The following is a 25,474-nucleotide window of genomic DNA, read 5'->3' as shown; positions in this document are numbered from 1 at the left end:
AAAGGCTTAGAAGGAGGTAATGAGTTTTGCTGCACCGCATCAACACTGGAGCTAAAGCGTGTTCTTTCAGTTCTCAGATGTGAAGAAAGTCTAGAAGGTAGTTAATTGGAAGTAATTGTCATGACAAAAGAGATGGCTCAAGGATAAGAGAAGATGGTAGAAAAAAACCTTGCGATACAGGATTTCACAGCCACAATAAGTATTTTGTTGGCAGTCAGCTGAGTCACAATACCAGGTATGTAGAGAGCGCATGCACTTGTCTGTCGGTGACCGCAGTTTTCTTGTGACATGTGAAGGAAAGAAGGTCTAGGTTTGCTCTGATAGATTTAATAATTGCTATGCAGTAGATAAGCAAGTGTGACTTGTATGAAAGGGCTGCCTAATGTGAGAGAAAATTGATACTGTATGTTTACTTCAGGTGCAGAGTCACTCATTCCAGGGGCCATTACAACAGCCCTTGGTTCAGTCACTTGAGGAGTTAGGAGCAGTAAAGGCCAGCTGACAGCGACATCAGGAGAATGTGTTGTTAAACATGTAACAATGTGCTCCGTTTTACCTAACCACCAGCAGACGGATCAATATATTGCTCCTTATTGAGTGCCCAGTCTGTGTCCCCGAGGGCTCATGACACGTCCATGACTATGAGATGAGCTTTGTGTATGAAAGGGAGACGTGCACAGTTCTCTAAGCTGCCATCTCAAAAGTGTAAAATGATGAAACAAGAATCTCAGACATTTCTGTCATGGGCTGAGCAAACCAGTGGCAAGTGCAGACGCCTCTGTAATGCTGAGTAACTGAAAGAAAATTATACATCTGCTGCTGACAAGTTTTTCGCAAGTAATTCACAGAAGACATGACATGTACTGAAAACGTTTTTCTTCAAATGATATCAAATACATTATAATTGATTATTAAATTTAAAAAAAATACCCACTAATTGCTTTTGATGCCACATAGAGTTGTTCCTTGATGTTTTTATCCTTCTCATGCAATTACTTATTTTTACTAATAACACTAAAGATTCTCTCAAAACAATAGCGTTCAAGTCTCAACGTAATGGTCTGAGAAGCTGCCGAGACAACACAATAGTTCTTGTAAATTATCCTGAGTCACAGCTCTGACTAAATGAAGGGAACTGCTGTGGAACTGTTCCCACACCAAACAAATCCATTCTCCTAGCAGTGCAAGACGGCCTGCATTAACATGTATTGGCTACTCCACCCAGTTTATCTTCAAATAATTTCTGGATCTTGAATATCAGAAAAAAAGATGACATGCCCCTGCCCATCACTGTCACATGAGTCACAGAGATCTTTATAAAAAAGAAAACTCTATGGAGGCAGGCTTTGAAGCTATTTTTTGGGAAGTGTAAATTGTTTTTTTTTTTTTTTTTTAGAGTCAGCCCTGGCCACCTGCCATGAGGACCCATAACGCCCACGCAGCTCGGTTTGCTTGGGCAGGTGTTACTGTTGATTAATAAATAAATAAAATATTTTTAACAAATAATCCTTTGAGTGATTTCAGTTATGACTAAAATAATTGTGATGATTATTTTTTCTATAAATGGGGATAACAACTGGGGACTGGGGTCAAAACAAGCTTCCCAACTTCCACCTGACTGGAAATCAGCTGAATCATTTAATGTGAGCTTTTTGGTTAAATGCTGTAACTTTCTGTGAGTTTACTGAACTGTCATCCTCAGAGTAGCATTATTGTGAAAGAAATGCCGACATTAATGTGAGCAAAAAGAACTGACAGTTTTTGTTTGGTGACATCAAAATCCCCACTTTCCAACATAAAAGCACATGAACACAAACCAACTGGGAACAATGACGTTCCATCTCGGGAAAGAATGAATGAATGAATACGGCAGAAATCTGCAAATTTAAAAGCGAATGCAGACGTACTTGTTTGAAAAATGTTAAAGGATTTTTTTCAAAAAATTGTGCAGCCCCAGCATAGGTCATAAGTAGATTAAGAGTGACACTAGTATGGCCACACGATCAAAGATTTACCTCAAACCTGCACTAAACATTTGTCTTGTAATGAAATAAGCGAAAGGTCTGTTGAACTTAGGTAAAACCAAGTGCATATGTTTTAGGGGAATAGCACTTTGTACAAATAAAATAACAATGAAGGTCCCTGGGGGAATTTGGAGAATTTTCATGAGTTTTGTGACCTTTACATTAATTATGCAGCAAACTAAACCTCTCACACAGAAAGAAAAGGCCAAACACCAGGATTCAGAAGGGACTAAACAAGTCAAAAAGAGATTTGGGAGTGTCCTTGACCCTTATGTTCATGACTGTGTAGCTGATTCTACCTAAGCATGTTTCCATAACACTGTTGAAAAGGGGATCATCAATCCAAGGCCAGAACAACACGAAGACGAGTAGGTTGTCAAAACAAAAGTGCATGTGAACCTAAGACACCAACAACACAGCTGTGTGGTCTGACATTCAAGAAGCACTTAATTTGTTTGTTGGGTCAATAACGTTAACAGCGGAGTCAGCAACATTATGGACTTAGCCAGTGTGTGCCTATGACAACAAAAAGTGTCTCATCAGTGCATTATATTCTTCAAAGAACAATAGTTAGAGGTTAGATTTTTAACTGTTTGTTTGATAAAAGTAAGGAAAAGGAGAGGCAACAAGAAATACTATAACTGCAGGGTACATCACAAAGTGTAGCGACACCTTGAAGCATAGAAATAACTATATTACCAAATGTTTACAAAGGATTAGCAACTTTGATTAGCTTACAGGTCTAACATAATGCAATATAAAAAGTCTTCTAGCAACCGAAAGATGTTTGAAACTTTCAGTGTGTATGGAAGTGCCGCTGGCCAAAAAGGCAATTTGGTTTAGTTATGTAATTTCAAACTTTTAGAGATGGTTATTGATCAGTCTATGGGAAGCCGTCTGTTAGCCTCCAGTTTGGCACCGACTGCCCTGCATTGTAGATATATTTTTAGATTTCAAAACATTGTCTCTTATGCATGAATTTATATATCCAACGAAGAGAGGCTCAAATGGATACGCAAGTGTGCCATTGGTAACTAAGAAAGAACTGGACACTTTCAAACCCTAATCAAACTGACATGTGCATTTTTGTTTGTTACTCCATCTGTCAAAAGTCTCAACATAACCAGTTTCTTTGTTTATTCTCTTCCTCTCCCTCGTGGTGAATTCCTTTGGTCTTTGGCTGCCCTGCTAAGTGAGCCTCTGTCTGTATTGAGTGAGCGCAGCAGAGGAAAGAGGAAGCCAAACAAACAAAAGTTGGGCTCGGAGTTTGGCCCCAGCGCATGGTTTTCTGGAGCTCTGCCCACTTTCCTGACCAGATGCTTACGTCATCCGTCTGCAAACATTTGGCAGTCGCTCCACGCACCGCCCAATGGCATACACACACACACACAGCAAAGGACAGATGTCTTTTTTTTTTTTTTAAACAGGACGTGAGTAAAGATACACAAAAGCAAAGACCTCTGCGAAGATATCATCTCAAAATGGTACACAAAACAGATCTGAATTCAAACGCAAAGTTGAGCTTTTTCATACAAAACTACTTCAACTAATAATTTGTCTTACATTGAAAATCACTTAACTGGTACCAGACATGGCACATTTCTGACATGTCTTGAGAATGTTTTTATACCCAAAGAAAATCTCCACATATCACAGATCTCTTTTTGTGCCTTCAAGCTTCCTGTAGCATAGACTTTCTACATTTTAAAGAGAAGCAGCCAAAGAAGGAGGCTCCAGATTAGTTTAAAATATGCACCTCGGTCACTTGCGCCTCTCGCTGACGTCAAAGGCCTATTAAAGACAAATCAGCCACAGAAATGTTCCCCAACCCCCCCCTCCTAATTCAAGTTGAAGTTTTTTTCCCCTCTAAAATAACTGTTCTTCTGTTGATACTTGGCCAGCATAGGATCATGTGAGCTCAGCCCCCGTGCGTCTAGCTGTAGTGACATCAGCAGAGGGGAAGGAAGTTGGAAGGAGAAGATGTTTTGGAGTCACTACAGAGAGCTGGAGAATATAAATTACCGCAAATAAAAACATGGCCGTCACAAGTGGGTTCAAAGCTGGCACATGTGCGCTTGAAATTGCATCCTCCGTAAACTAACAAAACTTTTTATATTGGGTTATTAAGTTGTTTTACTGTCTGCAAGGAGAGAAGATTACATTGGCTTGATAGAGACGGCAAATATTAGTGTTTTAAGCCGGGACCATGCATTGCTGATTCTCACGAGAGGAAGCTGGGCAGAGAACCCCCAATAACATGGAGGAGGATGGGGGAGGGGGGGGGGGGGGGGGGGGGGGGTCAATGCAGATTCAACAAAAATACATGGGGCTGACCTAATAACCTCACACTCAAATGTCTGTGGAGTGAAAACTAAAATAAAAGATTTTAAAATCTTTCAAAAATTGTGCAACAACAAAAAAACACAATTTAAGTAATGTGAATAAAAGTAATGGCCATTCTTGCTTTACTCAAATAACAAGTCTAAAACATATTCTTTTATGTTCAATATGACAAGTTTTAAAGCTGCCCTAGGTGATGTCTTTTCAAATTATTTTTTCATCAGTCGTGAACCCTGCTCTACTCCACCACCATCCCCCTCCCTTTCCCCCGTCACCCACGCCCCTCTCCCCCCCCACCATAGACCACACGCTGCTCTGATTGCATTCAATGAGATACCAAAATCACATTAATCTTGTGTGAAACACACATTTATCAGCATAAATAAGACATGTAGCAAAGTAAACATTTTGAGACTTACATTTAAGTCTTTCTCAGAACTAAGTTTACAGTGCAGAGCCCTTGAACGCCTCACAGTCACAGTCGCTGCTGTAATCAGGAGAAGAAAAAAGACCTGACAGCTCCCTTTAGATTTAGAGAAGAAGGCGATCCGAGGCACGCTGACCTAAATAAAACTCCTTTATTATTACTGAAACATCACTTTACCGACGCGTTTCGACCACTTGCGTGGTCTTCGTCAGGGCACAGATGACGAAGACCACGCATGTGGTCGAAACGCGTGGTCAGAGTGCCTCGGATCGCCTTCTTCTCTAAATATTACATTTTTGTACCTGGATCCTTGAAGAGCACCTGCCAAAAAGTGGATGTTCCAAAGACGCGCTCTCCGCTTATTACTTTCTTAAAGGAATAGGTCACCGTTTTTACATACTAAAATATGTTCTTACCTCACTTTAGACGTGTTAATATATCCCCGTCTGGTCTTTGTCCGTGCGCTCTGTCACGCAAACGGAGCACATACGCAGCCTCTCCCACATGTCACATAGCTCCGAAAAAGCTCACGATAGAAGCTACCAAGCTCTTCCACGTGTTCCCTATTTAAATAAAGTTACGTGAAGTGTTTTCATGCGAAGTATATTTACACAGAAATGTAACATGTCGATTTTATAAGCAAATAAAAAGGGGGACTATATTGTGAGGCGTAATGATACGAGGAGCACAACGTCCGCGTAGTAACTCCTAAAGACTTCCCCCGCTCACTTCCGTCAATAACCTTTAGGAGTTACTGCGCGGACGTTTTACTCCTCGTATCATTACGCCTCACAATATAGTCCCCCTTTTTATTTGCTTATAAAATCGACATGTTACATTTCTGTGTAAATATACTTCGCATGAAAACACTTCACGTAACTTTATTTAAATAGGGAACACGTGGAAGAGCTTGGTAGCTTCTATCGTGAGCTTTTTCGGAGCTATGTGACATGTGGGAGAGGCTGCGTATGTGCTCCGTTTGCGTGACAGAGCGCACGGACAAAGACCAGACGGGGATATATTAACACGTCTAAAGTGAGGTAAGAACATATTTTAGTATGTAAAAACGGTGGCCTATTCCTTTAAGGCCTATTCATATTGAATACTTACATGAATAGGCCTTAAATCAGCTCCCTTTAGATATTGGATTATTAAAGAAACTGACATTTCATGAGGATTTCAGCTGCATCAGAGCAAGTCGGTCAGATGTTTATCAGTTCACAATCTTTTAGCAAACTTCTGTCATAATGCTTAACTGTTAGCCGCCAACTGTTGCTGGGTCTGCTTTTTCAAACATTTACGATCTTTGAGTCTGCACGTGCTTGTGTTTGCATGGTGTGGGGGCATGTGGGGGTGAGCCGTGTGTTGGGGGGGTGTGCTGTGAGGTGAGGGGGATGCAACGCTGATCTCCTTCTGCAGCACAAATTTCGCTGCTGTTTGCGAGTGTGGCGCATCTCGCGATGCAAAGTGGGAATGCAACAATGCTGGTCCGGCAAAACGGGGTAGCTTAGAGTAGCTTTAAGGTTTTTCTAATTATGATTATTGTGATGGAATCATGTTTCAGTGAGTATTAATCAGTTTTACACCAGTGAAGGGGCAATTTAGAAAACTAGATGTTTTTATGTAACCTGGCAGTATATACATTTATACAGCGCAAAGAACATTAGCCCAGTAATATAAAGGTTCATGTACAGCTTTAAAATCTCAAAATTACAAAGCGCTGTGTCAGACTGACAAACAAAATCTCTCCAGTTAATCTAAACCCCTTTTTTGTGTGTGACTGGCATACCTCCTTAACTTGAGCTTCTTTACCCTGCTTAAATCTTTCTTGCATGTGCCTTTCGTGTGTATTTTTACGCATGTATTTCAGGCAGAGCCGTGCACCAGGACTTGATTTGACATCCCCCCCTCAGTGAGCAGTCTGAGATCTTGGCTTTGAAAAGCTTGAGGAATGAAAGGAAAAGCGGGGGGAAATGATTCATATGCACACACATAGAAAGTGTGTGGGATGTGATCAGCAACATGTTAGCCACAAACAAATAGTACATTTGAAGTCAGGAAACAACATGTCAGTAAGGAGAAAATAAACACGCTGGCATTGATTTTATGGATGAATCATGTCAGCGAGTCCTCAGATGTTTTAGAATAGAAGAGCTTTAAAAATCCTGACATTTTGAAGAGGTACGAAAAGTGAAAAGGCATGATAGAGTATTCACGGCCAGTTTTCAGCTCTTTAAGCAATTTAATTTTGTTTGTCTGTGGGACCACACAGTCATGCACTCCACATATTCATCAACATTCATTTTTGTGTTTTTTTAAATATCCTTATTGTTTTGGAGATGCTCTAACACAGGGGTGGGGCCGTCTACGGGCCGCAAGACAATTTTGGGGATTTAGCTGTTGAGGGCCAGCAATCCAGACCATTTTTCATTATATTTGTAGCACCACAGCATATTCTGTGTTATAGCTATGGATACATGCTATGGCTCCTTTGAAAGACGAGAATCATAAGCTCTCCGTAGGTGAAAACAGTTTAATTCTACGTGCCTCGGTTCGTGAGAAATCCTAAGCTAAACAGAGGCTAGTTTGATAAAAATCACAGTTTTTTTTTCTAGATTCTGAGATAATTTGTGTTTTATGCAACACTCTCCTGTCTGATTAACTCCTCTCTCCAACTCCCTCCTCCTCCTCTGTCTCTGCTAACGCTATGTGAAGAGGCAAATGCCTAAATATATTCGTTTCAATTTTCAACGACAAAATTGTTGACACGTTTTGAAACACTGCGTGTTCCCCTTTTATCGTGTGTGCGAATATGTCAGGTCTTTTTCCACCATTTTTTTCCTCACAAAGCAAAGTAGTACCGAAGGAGAGGCTGAGGCGTTATTATGATATAAATGTCCAAAAAAAGTGACAGACTTTCATGAAAGTTGCAGTTTAGCAAATAAACATAAATCTCAAAATATTTACTTTGTACACATCTTATTTATGCGGATGAATGTGTGTTTCACACAAGATTAATGAGATTTCCGTAGCTCTTTGAATGCAATCAGAGGAGCGTGTGGTCTAAACAGTGTGGAGGGGCGTGGGCGACAGGGGAAAGCCAGGTGAGGGAAATGGGTGGAAACATTTAAAAAAGACATTGCAGTTTGACAGTATGCTTTGGGTCATTGTGTCACATGTTGCTCCAATATTTAGTGCTCTTTCTTCATGATGTCATGTATTTTGTGAAGTGCAATAATTTCAGGTGCAAAACATTTAAAATCTGGTTGAATTATGTTATTTTGGCTTAATTTCACTAAAATATGCTGTTTTCAATCAAAATAACATCCAATTCAATGTCACAAATATAAAAAATATTGTCTAAAAATCATCTTGTGACCCCCACTTTGGGAACCACAGCTCTAGAATGTATGTATGTAAATTGTAAGGCCCCGAGGTAAATGTATTTGGCCCTTGATGTGAAAAAGGTTCCCCACCCCTGCTACAGGGCATCAAATCTCAGACCTTAATGACCACTTTATTGATGCATTTTATAATTACGCAAAATGTACATTGCTAAACACTGCAATGACAAACATTGGGAAATTTTGCGGACTCAGGGTCTATTTAAAGAAAGACACATCTGCCCCTGTTTGCCTTTCCAAAGCTGTAAATCCTGGAAAGTGAAAGGGGAATGACCCATGAACACACAGAATTTATATGACAGACTTTAAGCTCTCCCTGCACATGGGAGACATTAAGTCTCTGTTTGATTCTCCTTCAGCATTTAAGAGAGCTGTCAAGTAAAACTGCTCTGATAGACAATCAATAAAAGAAAAAACACATGACGGGCAGAACTCTATTTAAGAACATGCTGTGTTTAGGCTTATAGTGAGTGACATAGGAGATTGCATTTCCTTAACACGGGTTAACAGGCAAAACATGACAAATGAAATAAGTTTGGGGAAAGTGTCATTTTTAACTTTTTTGGCTTTGTTCTTTAGTTGAAGTATAATAGTGCTTATAATCTGTGGTGTAGAGAGTATTACTAATATCTTATCATTCTATAGGTATTAGAAAGGGCTAGACAGAAGTACATTTGCAATGGGAAGTTCTGGGAATCCCTGATCTAATTTACTTTTTCTTTTCCTTTCAACCTGAAACTGATATCATGTTTCAAAATATGTCACTATAAGAAATACATTTTTTAAATCTGACTTGTGTCTAGGGGTCGGTTGGTACATTGTAAACACAGAGGTTTGTTGTTGTCTGCCTCCGTCCTATTAAAAGTGCCCCAGCGCAGCATGTGAAACTAATGAAAAACGCTCTGTCCTTTGTACTAACTTCAAGGCTAAACGAACCCAAAGGGCTGAAGTTAAACTGAATAACATTAACATTTTTCATAAGTTTAACATGTATTTTAAAAAGAACAAATCACTGCATCAAACATGATTCTTTAAGAACATAAGCTGGGAGCCTTGAAGTGTCATGTGAGGAACTCGTCACAAAGTCAGGTCATAAGGCCATTACACATCACAAGGTCCAAAACAGGTGAAGTCACACATCAGCTCTGCAGGCATGGGACATATCAGGCAGAGGGGGTTTCTGTCTGATTACAGAGACGTGGCCTATTTTGTTCACCCGAGTAGGTTAGTCTGTAACCAGATCAATGGATACAGTGTCAAGTCAAGTCTGAATTTGAGTTTGCAACTTTGCATAGTGACTATAGGAAAAGAAAAATGAGCGTAAGGCTTCCGGTGCACTGCGGTCTTTGTTCTTCAGACATTCGGTGCTGCAGAAAGGCTAATAGCCTCACTTTAACGTAAGCCACAAGATCAAACACAATATTTACTGAATTAGAAATAATAATCCACCCAGTCATGTCGTTTTTTTTCCGACTCGGAAACTCAGGACAGGATCAGCTAACCCGAGAAGGAGCCCTTAAAGATGGCTGTGCCTGACGTGACATATGTAAAGCTTCAATAAATAAATGTTTCCCAAATAAATTTGTTAAATGTCAACGTGGAACGCATACGCTTTTACTGCTCTGTTTCCAACATCTCAAGTAACGGTTAAAAGGAAAATATGAAACTACTAGTGCTGAAATATCACTGTATTTATAACAATTATACTAAATAGTAATACGTTATACTATATTTGCTACTATATATTCTGCGGACGTGCCTATCTCCGATGTTTCCGACCTGGACAACTGGAACACTACAGCTCGGAGAGAAAGCGTTTGATCCTGGTCGGACTCTCCTACTTCTGACATAACTGGAACACTTCATAAGCTTAAGTACAAATTCTTGCTTACCATGTATTGAAACACTTCATACAAGGCTTGAAACTTGGGAGAGGGTGTGGAAAAAAAAACCCCAAAACCCTGTCCTTAATAGTGGACAGTTCTAAATCCTTCATCTGCCTCATTATTTGACAGTTATCCCAGGGATGGCCTTACACCATGATCACTGTAATCCACTCTATGGCTATGGGGTAATGGTAGGGATCCATGACAGCCGTAACCATGGAAACGCACCACGATAATGAAGTGTGCCGGAATATACAGCTATCTATAGCCCATCTAATGTGCGTGTGTTTGCATGTGTGTGTGTGTGAGTGGGCTGAGCAGATAGTTGGTCCAAAGGCTGCACCTGTGAGTGGGCTGGAAGCATAGCGGCACAGCGTGATGATGACCACTGACTGAGGCCCGTGTACTGTATCTCGGGTGTAAAAAAAGAAAGCGATAGCTTGCAGTGCACATCAAAGCCAAGCAGATCTTTCAGAAACTTTGTGGCAGGAAGCAGAAAATGACCGTACTTATGAATCACATTTCCTTTCGATGCGACCACGCAGGCACTGACGCAAAGGACGGAAAAAAGTGATCTATTTCAGGGCGCGTGGTAATATGAAGCTTGTTTCTCACAGTCGGTGTAGTTCGTTTGTTAGTGTACTTTATATCTAATTTCATCACAATCTGATTTCACGATAGATACAAATGTCCCTTACATGAGCTTCAGTATTATACCAATGTGAAGTGCGTGCGAAAGTTTTGCAAGACTACACTTAATTTTTCTATTCTATTGTATTCGTATACTGGCATTGGCGTTCACAAAAAAAAGTGAATTAGATCAAAAAGATGCACATAACTTGTAAAATGCCTTTCAGTCATTTCCTCAAAAGCTAGAAAGCACATACTTTTAAATTAACCGTTAATTGAACCTATACTCTGATTAATTCCAGCTCCAAGAGATTAATTTATGTCAAAACAGCAAGAATAAAAAAAGACAAGAATGCGCACAAAACATTACTTAAATGAGAGTTTCACTGACACAGATTAGAATGCTCATGCAAAAATGGTCTGCGTTAACCCACAGCTGACTTCTAGCTCAGCCTCTGGCATTCTTTTCATATTTCATGCCACTGCACATGTCCCTTGGCACCTGTCTCCATGTCTGTTCTATCTTCCCCTTTTTCCATGTACATTTATTTTCTACCAAGCACCTCGCATGATTTCGTTTAATCTGTGGATGGCGTTGTTGAGACAGAAGCCAAGATAATTATCATGTAGCCTATTATTAGAAGTGAAAATAACATAATGAGTTATGCAGGACTCGCCAGGCATAAGCAACCTTACTCATTTTAAATAAACTCCTAATTTCCCAATACAAAATATTGAGATGGGAAACAAAACATTGGATTTGCTCAGAGCCTCAGAATGTCAAAGTTAATTTCTTTTCAAGCCATATTTGACATGGCCTACATAGACTCAGGAAGCACAGAAATGACAACACATTAAATTGTGATACATTTAAAGGAAGGTAGGATTTAGTTTTGACAGTCGCATACATTACACAGAAAATATTTATTTCTTATTTTAGGCACACCTACCCAATGACACTGTGGCCAAATAAACACAATTCTACTTTAAAGGTGCTTTCACAATTAAGGGATAGTATTATATGCAACATTTGTAGTAGTAAGGGACAATGAACCTGAACAAAGTCTGCTTGTGCACTCTCCAGAACAAGATGACAGCAAGGGTTGAGCTAAGAGCTTTACAAAAGAAGCAAAGATGAAAAAACAGGAGACTTTATAGAATAACCAGAGGTTACTATAACCAAGAATTCTCCATCATTTACCGAGTCTCTGACGGTGCCCTTTGGAACTCTCTCACTGCTGAGCATGCACATGGTTTCGCTTTTGTATTCTCGTTTCTTCACACCAACTAAACAGCCTTTTGCTGCCGCTATATGGCTCCCACACGACATACGCCGTCAAAGAGTTCCTGGTCTGACTGGAAAGTACTGCCCCTGGAGCAGGAACTTTAAACACACATCCCTGCAGGACACCAGGTTTCCCTTTGAGAGTCTAAGGATTTAGATGAGCCCACTATGCCAGTTTAGCTCATTCAGTAAATTGCTACCACTGAATTGAACAATGTAGGATCGCATCCGCTTGATGAAAATCTCTCTCACATGCCCTGCCACACGCATATTCTGGGCCTGATGCATCTTTACGGTCAGCAGACCGAGGTAAATGAAATATAGGGGAGAGCAGGGAGAGTTGGGCCACATCAGACATTTCTTAGTTTAACTGCCAAAGCTTTCAACATCTTGGCACAAAACGAAGTATGTCCTCTCCAGAACCATGGTTAGAGAGACCTCTAAATCATGACGCTTTAATATTCAATAGAAACCGATATAATTCAATTTAAATAATTGCAATGATTTGTCCCAATTGACAGTCCAAGGGGAGCGTTGGGCCACAATTCTAAAAGGTTGACACACATTTAACTATGACAGGATGATATCTTAGTGATTTTTTATTGTTAATTTGGTTCAAGTTACAATATTGAAACATGTTCACCAACATGTTTCGTGTTGTTCATGAACAGCGTCACTCACGGGACAAGGAAGTCCCTTCAATACCAATCTACGAACGGTGCAGGAGTTAGACGAGTCTCACTTTGAAATAGCAGTGGGTTAGCATTTATCCCAAGAGTGTCAGGGAGGCGTGATGATCCCCCGCCCCTGTTAGAAAACAGCATTTGGTCTGATTCAATACACATTTGCAAGTGCACACACAAAGCCAGGAGGAAATGAGAACAGTATCATCCATGGATAATGGACCATCACCAGCTATGATGGTTTCCTCCACACAAGTAAATGGCAGTAAATAGGATCTTGATTGAATCACATCATTGCCATGTACTATACCAGATGGCAAAAGGCATTGCACCTTTCCATGATGCCAAATAAACATCTGTGTTTTACAAAGATCATTTCCCACAAAGTCTGGGAGAAAGACTAGGCCCTCTCAGAGGTCAAGTCATCAGAAAGAGGCAACATTTATAACAAAGAAACACAAAAAATGCTGGACAATTAATCAAATTTTAATGTAATCATGATTTTCATAAAGGTCCATCTCAAAAATTGCCTGGTGTGTTTTAATCAACAGGATTACTGGTCAGTCTGGAAATGCTATGCTTTTGAATATTAATAACACATATTACATGTATATATATATAGTGTATATATATATATATATATTTAAAATAAAAATAAAAAAACTCTTCCTCACCGTCCGCGGGCGGTCTCTTTCTCCTCCTGCTCGGGTCCTCTACCAGAGGCCTGGGAGCTTGAGGGTTCTGCGCAGTATCTTTGCCGCTCCTAGAACTGCACTTTTCTAGACCGAGATGTCTGGTGTATTTCCTGGGATCTGCTGGAGCCACTCCTCCAGTTTGGGGGTCACTGCCCCGAGTGCCCCAACGCCCACGGGCACCACTGATGCCTTCACCCTCCAAGTTTTCTCCAGCTCTTCTCTGAGCCCCTGGTATTTCTCTCGTTTCTCGTGTTCCTTTTTCCTGATGTTGAAGTCGCTTGGTATTGCTATGTCGACCACAACGGCTTTCCTCTGCTCTTTGTCCACCACCACAATGTCCGGTTCGTTCGCCATTACCATTTTGTCCGTCTGTATCTGGAAGTCCCACAGGATCTTGGCTCGGTCATTCTCGACCACCTTTGGAGGTGTTTTCCACTTTGACCTTGGGGTTTCCAGCCCATACACCCCACGGTTAGGAGCTTTCGCGTCTTAACATCTGTGGTCTGTATCTCATCCTTTGGCCAGCTTATTACTCCTGCAGGGTATCTGATTACTGGCAGGGCGTAGCTGTTTATTGCCCGAGACTTGTTCTTGCCATTGAGCTGGCTTCTTAGGACCTGCCTTACTCATTTGAGGTATTTGGCCGTAGCCACTTTCCTTGTCACCTCTTCGAGGTTGCCATTTCAATGATGGTTGATGTAGGAATTGCTCTCAGAGCTGCATTCACATCTTCTAGGAGCATCCCAGCTGAAGAAAAGCACCCCCAGAGCATGATGCTACCACCATGACAGTGGGGATGGTGTTTTCAGGGTGATGTGCAGTGTTACTGTTATGCCAAACATAGCATTTTACATTTAGGCCAAAAAGTTCCATTTTGGTCTCATCTGGCCAAAGGACCTTCTTCCACATGTTTGGCTTCTGGCAAACAGCAAATGGGACTTCTTATGGTTTTCTTTAAAAAATAGCTTCTTCTAGTCACTCTTTCATAAAGGCCAGATTTGTGCATGACAAATAGTTATACTTCTCAATAACTTTATCCCAGACCTGTCTGGTCCATCACAGATCATTTGGGCAACATGTGATCATTGAGAAATTATCAAGCAACTTCTGAAGGCAATTGGTTGCAGTAAAAGGAAAGGGGGATACTTTTGCAAACCCCACTTTTCAGATTTTATTCATTAAAAAAGTTCAAAATTACGTATAAATTTCAAGCTACGAATACTTTTTCAACCCACTGTATATGTGGTACGGTAGCACAGCGGTTAGTGCTTGTGCTTCACAGCTAGAAGGTCCGGGTTCGATTCCCACCAAGGACGGGGCCTTTCTGTGTGGAGTTTGCATGTTCTCCCCGTGTCTGCGTAGGTTTCCCCTAACTAAAAACATGTACAATAGGCCAGGATGTATGAGAGTGTGTTTGAGAGTGTGCATGGGGGACGACGGATGGAAATTAGCCTAAGGCTACAATCCGGTGTGGCTTGTTCATTCACTTGCACTGTCCCTACCAAATAAACCATAAATAATAAATGTGTATGTATGTATGTATGTTAGGGCTGAACGTTAAATGGCATTTGTAATTTTATTGCAATATTACACAATGTGATTTCTCAATCGCAGAGGCACATTTTGGCCCATACAGCGAGAGATGGCGGTGAGGTCCACTAAGCCATGTGCTTTTGTTTACTTCTCAGTCTAGTTGAATTATTTTAAAAAACATTTCTGAATTACAAAGCTCTTTAGACTGAAGTGAAATAAAATACTGCTGTCATGGAAACATAGCCCTCTGGCTAAAAGCATTTAATAAAAAGGTGTCCAAGTGGAAACAGCTTGGCACATGAAGCTGAAAAGGACACTATTGATTGGTTCACAGACACAATTTGAACTAAAATAATCTTTAATATACTTTTTTAGAATAGGTTTCATGGCCAAAATAATTTTCCTGACAACATAAAAGCTCCATTAGACTGTTCACATATTTCCTTAATACCTTATACAGGTAGCCAATATGGCCGCTATCATACATGGACATGTTTTTCTTTGGTTCAAGTCTTTAGACAGAGAATCTGATCATTGTGACTTATTATTGTTTCTCACCATATTACAGCAGCAATGATGTTGATGCTTGAACAGAAAAAAAATTAAACATGCTTGCCTTTTACCAAGGATCACTAATTTAGCAGATTTTAAGCAAAATCTTTAAAAACACATAATTATTATATTACTAATTAGGTCGGCCATTATATCAGGCATCGTCAATGCCAACCCACTTATTATTTGTATTAGTATTATTTTTTTAGCATAAGTTTATATCTGTCAGGACCTAGTCTTTAGTGTCCTTTTCACTCTGCAGATGAGGTTGTCGTACAACAGTGAGGTTTGAAAATGTGCTGAAAACAACAGATCTACCAGACACACTCGACCGTGTGCAGGGTGACAGCAGATTCTGAGAGGACGTATGCTGCTGGAAGCGCAGTCCTGAAATTGTACTGTGTCAGCATTTTGGATGGGTTTAGGAGGAGGATGGAGGTGGAACCACTGCAGAGGAAGGCATAACAGATTGAAGGCCCACCTCTATCAGCTGTCAGCACTGGGGCAGAGAAACACGCAGGTGCTTGATAAATGAGAAGTCTTTACTTTGGTAGAGATCATTCATAATACAGACATACATTGTGTAGCATACATACATTTACAAATTTAAATAACTAGGGTCGCAAAAAAAATGTTTAGTCCCGGCGTGTTAGGGCGCTTTCACACAGGCTCTAGTTAGGTCGACCTAAAGAGAGCGGCAGAGGGTCAGGGTGAATCCAACCGCTATCGATATTGATTCAAAAAACACTTTCGATTCTAAGGTTGTGTATTTCAATCAGCATTAACTTTGGAACTAAATGAGATAGGGACCTTCTTTTTATTGCATCGCGTTTGCTGCGGTCCGTTCTTCATTTTGTCCATGTGGCCCTCCAGAGAGCGAAGTTACAGCGTGGCAAAAACTATTAAAAAAATCTTCCAAAGATTTTGTGGTTTATTTCCATAAATCTTGCCAGACTTTAGTCTGATGTCTATGGTGGCAGCCATGTTGTTTACTGTCAAAGGCCAACCTGATTGGCTGTGCCAGTGCATCATTACACACATGACCACATGGGGATGGTTTTCAATTCTTAATGTAACTATTTATATTTTCACTAATTTACCAAGTTAGTTTCTACTATCTGCAGCATTATTTCTTCTGAGCCTTTATTGATCTCACAATGGAGAAATTCACTTGGTACATCGGCTCCAATATCCAAGTAAAATTGGTATCATGTGAAATCCTTAATCCCTGATATCCCTGAATTGAAAAAAATCAAACTGAATCGTGAATTGGATCGGGTCCCTGTGAAGAGAATCGAATCAATTTGGGAAACCCTAATCAATATCCAGCCCTAGGAGTGACCACTGCATAACATCAGGGAAGTGCGGGAAGTGTGTGTGTGTTGGCGCATTGACAGGTTGATGCCCGTTGTCATGGGAACAAGTTGGTTGAACAGCTGATTGTTCTTATGTTGCTGATGGTGCGACGTCTGGTACGAGCACGTGTGAACACGGACTGAACTAACTGAAGTAAATACAGTTGAAACTAGGGTGGTCTCTCGTCAATTCATAAGGCACTCCAACATGTGTGAAAACGCCCTTAGATCGTAGTTGATTCCATGTGACTGAGTCCGTGTGAGTTAAAAGCTGTGCGTATGATGGACTGGCTCATATCAGCAGAATATGTCAAGAAGAGACATACGCAAAACTTTATGTGGACTCGAAGCACCAAAAACAACTAGCGGCTAGTGGTGTAACACTGTTTATTGTCTCACCGAAACACATAAAAGGAGTTCTGCTTTGACATTAATGTTAAAAGAGAGAAAGAGAAAGAGAGAGAGAGGGGGAGAGATTAAAACACGACTAGTCGACTCATCTAAAATTAGGTCAAATAGTGCCGCAGTAGTCGACTAGTCGGTTAATTTATATTGTTCTATATTTTAGGTCTGTTCTGTTTAATGCAGATATGTGTTCCACACCTCGTACAGTTTTGGTCAGCGTCTGTCAGGGTCTGAGTTAGCCACAGCTGACAGTGTGATAAAACAAAATCATGATATGCAACTTCTCACTGCTTATTAAAAGGAGTATTAAGCAGAATCTAGGTTTAGGAAAGTAATGTGTTTTTACCAAAAAAATAACAGACAAAAGCATTGCATTGGTGGTACACTCGACCTAGAATTAAATGTGAATAGCTTAAACAAATCCTGATCACTCCATATTGCGAGGTACATTGGGGTTGAAGAAAAGGCCAAAACAGACTAAATGCAGGACCTCACACCCAGACAGCTAACATAACAAGTTAATCTTACGCACTATTTCCAAGTGCGTTTTAAATGTTTACAACATTCATCAAACTAGTGAAAACATCTGCAGCAGTGTGCGGTTTTATGATGTAACACAGCAAAGCAGCAGACCGTAATCTTCTCTCACAGACAATACGCACAGAAACGTGATCTCAAGTGACCCCATGACTCCAAATCTAAGCGGACGAATTAGCCTCACAATCCCAAGGGATTTTCAAAGAAGTAAATATCCAACAGCTTCCTGCTACGAAGGAGTTTCTTTCATTCATAACCATCATCATCCTCTATTATTGCCACAGTAGTCAAACCAAAGTATTTTGTTCAGTTCATTCCCCTTCTTCACGTCATATTTTTTCCCTTCTCTGCCTCTGCCCTTTCTGCGCTTGCTCATAATGTTCTTTATTACATGCCAACATTTCCTTCACAGAGGCAGGAAACCGTAAAGAGTCAACTTTGCGGAGACAAGATGTTGGCTCGATGTGTAATGTGTGATAAGACAAGGGAACAAGGCAGGGACTTTTCCTTTGATGCAGATTTTTTCACAATGTCTTTTAAGCATATTGTTTTATTTGCACTTAAATGAATGTATTCAGTTGGGTGACAGGGATGACTAAAAGGTAATACAATTACAACAATCTAAGATGTGAAAAGCATGCAGCTTTGAGCTAAGTGACAAACTGCAACATATTTACAAACAAAAATGACATAGCCAAAAAAATGTATATCAGAGGTCATCTCTAAGCACCATTGTTTCCAAGTAGTACTTGATTAACATGTAAAACGTGAATGACAGTTAAGAATGGGAGCGCCCATGATATAGTGTGTTTTGCCATGTAAACAATACAAAGGTATTCATGTCACACCCTTGCAGTTTACTTAATGAATGTGTGAATCAATGTGTGTGCAACAAGGGGGGAGATAAAAACATAGGGCATCTGTTTCATGAAATTGAGAATAAGTTTCAGTCCTAGTGCAAGCCTAAAATAACAATGTTTACAATAGCAGACACCTGAGGCACTAATAATTTCAGGTGTTACTATGCCTGAAAATAAAGCAGGATAAGAGAGCAATCATATCGCTATCTATTTTTAGGTCGATTGAAGGAAGTTGGGAACACACTGATATGACCATTTTGGTGATTAATTAAATTGCACACTGTTAGCAGCTCTAACAGCTTTGTGTGGGATATATGTTTGAAAATGCGCAGGGAACTGTTCACTTTGTGTAAGCTGTCAGACATACAGGAGTTTTCCATCGTAGATAAGGTTCTAAAAGCCATCATCTTAACTTACAGATCTGTTCGCCAAAAACTTAAGTAACTAGATTACATAAGACGTTAATAACCGTTGTACAATCGTTTAATATGTTTTGTGTAGGTTTTTGGTCACGTGACCAACCTTGACGTTCCTCAAGAAAGAATGAGTCTGCACAGAAGGTGATGTGAGACATTAAGCAGCAGTGAGCAGTCTATTTAAAATGCCTGTACGCAGTTCCCATCTGTCAGCACGTCCAACAAATCCAAACAGTGAACACACAAAGAAATAGCGCCAAGAAAGACATAAAAGAGTTCTAAACTCACCTCTTCCACAGTAAGTGGCATGCATATCCTGTACTCCTTCAGCAACATCTTCCACCTCCTCCTCTCCTCGCGTTTGTTTGTGCTCAGTGTGTTAAAATACAGCTCTGTGCAGCACTTATCAACTCTGCAGTCTGAAGCGGGATGTTGCGTGCCGCGGTTCGGTCAGTGCGTGGGCAAGTTCAACACGGGTTTGGAAACACGGCCCGTGTTACGCTTCACTTATTTCATCGGAACCAGCTCTCTCTCACACAAACTCGCAGGAACGCTTCTCAGCGACTCACACTCTCAGCAGAAATGAGCTTGCTCCAGCGGTTGGTCTGTCGTCTCCTCCTTTCGCACGCATCGCGTGCGTTAAGTTCCTACTGACTAGAGCAGTTACAAGGCGGAATCATTTCAAAACAAAATGCTTTATTTTCTTTCTTTTTTTCAAGCACGCAGCTCATGTATTCCTTTAATTACTTTTTTTTATTGTGTTTACCAAATTATTTTTTAAGGTTGGCCCACGTTGGTTTGTGATTGTCAGATTATATTTAGGTAGATTTGATTTGAAAACTGTCGCACCGGATAGAGGCACACATTTTGAGAGAGAGAGAGAGAGAGAGAGAGAGAGAGAGAGAGAGAGAGAGAGAGAGAGAGAGAGAGAGAGAGAGAAACGTATACAGCAGCACCATAAGTAAACATAGTTTTGGCCTGGCAGGGTACCTGTGCGTCATTTTAGTCCAGTGTTGACTGCTATATTCCATTTCCTGTAAGTATGGTAATAACATTCGAATTATTACACAGACAGAACTCAGGGCTTTCTCAACCACACGCTAGAAAACCACTTTATTGTGACTTTATTCATCTCACAATGGAGAAATTCACTTGTTCCAGTAATTCTAAAGATCAGTGAAGGGGCTGTGCAAATAATATGGAAATGTGCAATCAAAGAAGAGCATGCCCATCATCATTCTTTTTTTCTTTCTTTTTTTTAAACAACATACTTTAGAGCAGTGTTTTTGTTTGTTCTTTTCTGTCTATGGTTTGGCCTTTTTTGATAGCTTACTACAAGAATATCAAGCAAATGTCTCCCCCTACAGGTGCATAGTGAACTGTAGTTACTAGTAGTAAGGCTCCAGGGCATGGAGGGGTCCTAAAATAGCATTTGCCCCCCAATCCACTCCTATGAACATTTTACGCAGTCCATCTTCTTTTCCTTTCTCTTTAATCCTGTTTATGTTTTAAAAGGCTAATAGGCTACTGATGGGAGAAATTGAGAGAAGAAATCACTTGCAAAGGTGCCTCCCATTGCCCTCAAATGAAAAGACTCTGGGGCTGCCACTGGTGGTAGTAGTAGTAGTAGTAGTAGTAGTAGTAGTAGTAGTAGTAGTAGGCAAGGCAAGGCAAGGCAAGTTTATTTGTAGAGCACAATTCATACACAAGGCAATTCAAAGTGCTTCACAGTTGCATAAATACAAGAAAACAAATAGAATCAATAAAAACATCAACATAAAATTAATCAATTACAGTAAAAGGCGAGAGTGCAGATAAAATACTTTCAGTCATATGCATCGGTAAAAAGATGCATAGTAGTAGTAGTAGTAGTAGAAACCGTTGATAGTGCACCACGCGATTCCATTGAACCTTATAGAGTTAACATCATTAGTTTGCAGATGGTGACAAACGGGACTCCAGCCTGAAAATGACTATGGTATTTACCTCTGGGCAGGTATATCAATTAGTCAATTACAATGGAGTCCTATAGTGTTAGCATAGGCCATACCTTGCTGTGCCCAAACCCGTCAGATCTGGGAAGTTACGCAGAGTAGGGCATGTTTTGTACTTGGATGGGAGACCGTTTGGTAACACCAGGAAGCCTGGGTGAATGTAGTGTGGGACCAAGTGTTGGTGGTGGTCTGGAGGTGCCGATGGCGCAGATTGGCTGCCTCACCTCATAAACACAACAATAAACACAACAAATATAAAACATTAGGAGAAAGACAGTGGAGAAAAAAATAAGCTCTCAATTAAAGTAGCATGGGTGTGAAAAAATCTCAAAAGTAAATTAGAAAGCTCCCTCCTGATTGGATGTTATAGACCGGTTCACAGGAATGCTCGCCTCATTGGTCAAAGTTATGGCACCGGGAATTCTTATAAGTTCCTAAGATCAGCAAAGATAGAGCGACTGAAGACATTGCATCAAATATGCAATCTTTTACACTTGCAGCCTAATATGGGAGCAAAAATATGAGAAATGAACACTTTTCCTACTCTTGTATCAAAAGTGTGTTATTTACATTTTATCCAACAAACTTACACGAAGGATAAAGAAATCTGTCACGCTAGACTTGTTAATTAGCGATTGAATTAATGAGTTATTCGGCTTTTTTGATTAAAACGTGTAAATACATTTTTTTTTTTAAGCCGAGGTTTTTTTTTTCCTCTTTTTTTTCACTTGACTTTGTTAAACGAATTAAATCAGTAACAACATGGCAGCTAGCATTCCATCACAGCAAAACAACTGAGTGGAAAGTCCACTCAATTTGCTGCTGCTGAAGGTTCTATTTCTATCTAGATTTCTAAGCATGCCCTGATATTCTGCCCTGTATGCCCTCTCTTTGGGTCCTTCAGGCGCGTGGGGCAGCCGCTGTGCTCTTCTCTCTGATTGGTCGCTTCCTCCACCATTCGTTCAACAAGAAAAATAGTCTGAAGCTCAGTTTTTATTTGTGCTTCAGAAGAAACAGACTGCTAAATACACAATATACACGAATCAAACATGGCTGAGGAACGAACTGAACGATCCGATGGACGGATTGTAAAGATGGAGGTTGACTACAGTTCAACTGTAGACCAGCGGCTTCCTGAGAGCGAGAAAATGGCTAAAGTAAGCGCTGCGGGACTGAGGGCTAGCGGCTGAGTCATGGTGGTGCATTAGAGCGCTAGCTAGCAAAACTCCCATGTACATTTTTACCATTTCATCATTGCTACAAATATTAATCCATAGACGTGTGTGTTCTAAATATTGACATACTTTAGCTATATGCTGTCTACATTGTTCGTTTTAGGCAATTTTATATCAATGCTAATGCTAATGGCCAGAGACATTACGCTCAGTCATGCTCAGAATTTTAATGGTAATTTATGTACTCCTTTTTCCTTCAATAATGTAACATTTTGTTTATATTTTAGGAAGGAAAACTACAGGAAGCAGTTGAAAATTTGCTCTCCTTGGAGAAACAAACCAGAACGGTGGGTAGATGAGATACCATATTATTTATTTAGCCGTAGTCACAATATACAAAAATAAACAAAATACTTGTTTGTCTCTTTGGTTGTTTTATATATAAGACACTACAATTACTTGAAAATTAATCATTTTGGAATTATTGGATTGCCTTTCATTTTACAGGCTTCAGACATGGTGTCCACCTCCAGAATTCTTGTTGCTGTGGTCCAGATTTGCTATCAGGCCAAAGACTGGGATGCCCTGAATGAGAATGTTATGTTGCTGTCCAAAAGGAGAAGTCAGCTCAAACAGGTAGACCGTCCCTCCAGGATTTTGCGAAATCAGTGTTTCATCGCAACTTTTCCAAAAGCCCGCAACTATTCCAGTAATCAATAATAATAATGATGATGATGATGATGATTCCTGAACTCCGCAACTTCTGTGCAACTAAAGGGAGTTTTTGATCAGTTAAATCCATTTTACTTGTAGCGAGCTGTGTCTGTCTCTGTCTGAGTTTTGTTTCTCTGCTCCTGGATCTTTATGTGGCGATATGAAGCATGAGTGAGTGTTGAGTCATTGTCAACTAAACTTTTTCACTTTATGATAATCCAGGCTGTTGTCAAGATGGTTCAGGAGTGTTACAAGTATGTGGATGCCATTTCTGATTTGACCATCAAGCTCCGGCTCATTGACACACTTCGCACTGTAACAGCTGGAAAGGTTTGATTGCTTACAAATCATGCATTTGACATAGTTTGGATCCTTGTTTTTGTCAGATATTGACTAATGGCTCAAAACCTTCGTCTTTCTACTAATAGATCTATGTTGAGATTGAGCGTGCAAGGCTGACAAAGACCTTAGCCAACATCAAGGAACAGAGTGGAGATGTTAAAGAGGCAGCTTCCATTCTTCAAGAGTTGCAGGTATGAAAATGGCTTAAAGGTAGATGGATATTACTTGGTTTGGATGAAAGTGAACACAAAGGAATTGTATATATTAAATATATATATATATATATATATATATATATATTTAAAATGTAAGCATCCAAATATATTTGTCTGATTTTTTTTCCCATATAGGTGGAGACCTATGGCTCAATGGAGAAAAAAGAAAAAGCGGAGTTCATCTTGGAACAAATGAGACTTTGTATCGCTGTTAAAGATTACATTCGCACACAAATCATAAGTAAAAAAATTAATACCAAGTTTTTCCAAGATGAAGGAACAGAGGTAAGACAAAACAAAAAGTTATTAGCAATTTTGCTTTACCACAGGGCATACTAGCTGTTATTAGTAAACCTACATTAATGTGATCTTTTTTTATCAATTCAGGAGTTGAAACTGAAGTACTATGACCTGATGATTCATGTTGATCAACATGAGGGATCATACCTGGCGATTTGTAAACATTATCGTGCCATCTATGACACTCCTTGCATTTTGGAGGACAGTAGCAAGTGGCAGCAGGTATACAATCTATATTATTGGTCAAATTTATGACAATTATTGATTTGACTGTTGTGAATTTGACATTATTTACATTCAAACTTGTTATATTGAACTAATTTTGACCGTTTTACTGTCTGTAGGCGCTGAAAAGTGTGGTGCTGTATGTGATTCTCTCGCCATATGACAATGAACAGTCTGACTTAGTGCACAGAATCAGCACTGACAAGAAGCTTGAAGAAATTCCCAAATACAAGTATGTATTTTGTTGTTTAAATGGAAGCACAATGTACTATTGTGTGTGCGGAAATATGTACATGCATATGTATGTGTATATAGGCCCACTATGATTTTTAAAAGGAATAGTAGGATATTTTACATTCAGGATTTTGTGCTTCCCAATAATTTCCCCTTCTACCTCAGGGACCTTCTGAAACAGTTCACCACAATGGAGCTTATGCGCTGGGCTTCCCTTGTGGACGATTATGGTAAAGAGCTGCGGGAGGGCTCTTCTGACAGCCCTGCCACAGATGTTTTCTCCTATTCAGAGGAGGGAGAGAAAAGGTGGAAGGACCTCAAGAACAGAGTTGTGGAGCATGTAAGTCTAATTTTTGTCAACAAATTGAACTTTTTTTCATTATGAATTGGAAATATTAAAGAAATGTGCCTCTGACGATGTCCTGATTTTCTTCTAGAACATCAGAATAATGGCCAAATACTACACACGAATCACAATGAAAAGAATGGCAGGACTCCTTGATCTCTCAATAGATGTATGTACACATGCTCTACAAAAAGGCTATTGTAAGTATTGTCTAATTTTCACTGATTATGTCTTCTCTCTTTTACAGGAGTCAGAGGAATTCCTCTCCAACCTTGTTGTGAACAAGACCATCTATGCCAAGGTTGACCGTCTGGCTGGCATAATTAACTTTCAGAGGCCGAAGGACCCCAATGACCTACTGAATGACTGGTCCCATAAACTCAACTCTCTCATGTCATTGGTCAATAAGACTACGCATCTCATTGCAAAGGAGGAAATGATCCATAACCTTCAGTGAGAGTGAAGCAGTGCATTATTTTGTATCTTCATTTCGTCGTATTCCTTCAGTTAAATGTATAGAGAATGCTTTACACCAGTGACTGTTGACGCTGCATCCTCTATAACAATGTAACATGATAATAGATGCTACACAACATCAACGCCATGTCATGCTCTTTTGTACTGTCTGTTTAAAACTGAAATAAACAGTTGAACATGTTCATTTTGTAATAATGTTCAAGCTACTTTAACTTCTCTTGTAATATATTTTACTTTATTCAGTTTACTCAAATATTAAACTTTAAACATAAACAATTTATTTTTGTTCACTTTTTCTATTGTTTTATCTGTATTATTTAATTATTTTTAGGGGGTATAGGTGAGTTGGCTAGTGCTGATTTTTTTTCTTTACCAATAAGTAAACATAGTCCAGTACAAACAACACATTCTCTAAGTTGG

General features: G+C 39.9%; 1 protein-coding gene and 1 pseudogene across 2 annotated transcripts in view; one reads left to right on the top strand and one right to left on the bottom strand.

Moving 5' to 3' along the window:
* Positions 1–19,671, bottom strand: part of LOC306961059 (cytoplasmic phosphatidylinositol transfer protein 1-like) — a 50,300-nt pseudogene extending 30,629 nt beyond the window's left edge. Inside the window, exon 1 of the transcript XR_013794272.1 lies at positions 19,321–19,671. The product of XR_013794272.1 is annotated as a cytoplasmic phosphatidylinositol transfer protein 1-like (transcript). The remainder of the gene's footprint in view (positions 1–19,320) is intronic.
* Positions 19,672–21,959: 2,288 nt separating this feature from the next.
* On the top strand, positions 21,960–25,213 carry psmd12 (proteasome 26S subunit, non-ATPase 12). Its single transcript, XM_079553788.1, has 11 exons — positions 21,960–22,183; positions 22,489–22,548; positions 22,709–22,837; positions 23,138–23,245; positions 23,344–23,448; positions 23,608–23,757; positions 23,860–23,994; positions 24,117–24,229; positions 24,397–24,571; positions 24,669–24,746; positions 24,825–25,213. Exons 1-11 carry the CDS (start codon positions 22,076–22,078, stop codon positions 25,032–25,034), a joined length of 1,371 nt encoding a protein of 456 aa, XP_079409914.1. The 5' UTR covers positions 21,960–22,075; the 3' UTR covers positions 25,035–25,213.
* The last annotated feature ends 261 nt before the right edge of the window (positions 25,214–25,474 follow it).

The sequence above is a fragment of the Gobius niger genome (genome assembly GCF_951799975.1).
Source record: "Gobius niger genome assembly, chromosome: 3".
Taxonomy (NCBI): domain Eukaryota; kingdom Metazoa; phylum Chordata; class Actinopteri; order Gobiiformes; family Gobiidae; genus Gobius; species Gobius niger.
This window is presented reverse-complemented; position numbering and strand designations above follow the sequence as displayed.

Coding starts and splice junctions, on each gene's coding strand:
- psmd12 (XM_079553788.1), top strand. CDS start 22,076: ATGGCTGAGGAACGAACTGAACGATCCGATGGACGGATTGTAAAGATG. Junction 23,758..23,859: donor TCCAAGATGAAGGAACAGAG/GTAAGACAAAAC, acceptor TTATCAATTCAG/GAGTTGAAACTGAAGTACTA. Junction 24,747..24,824: donor TCCTTGATCTCTCAATAGAT/GTATGTACACAT, acceptor TCTCTTTTACAG/GAGTCAGAGGAATTCCTCTC.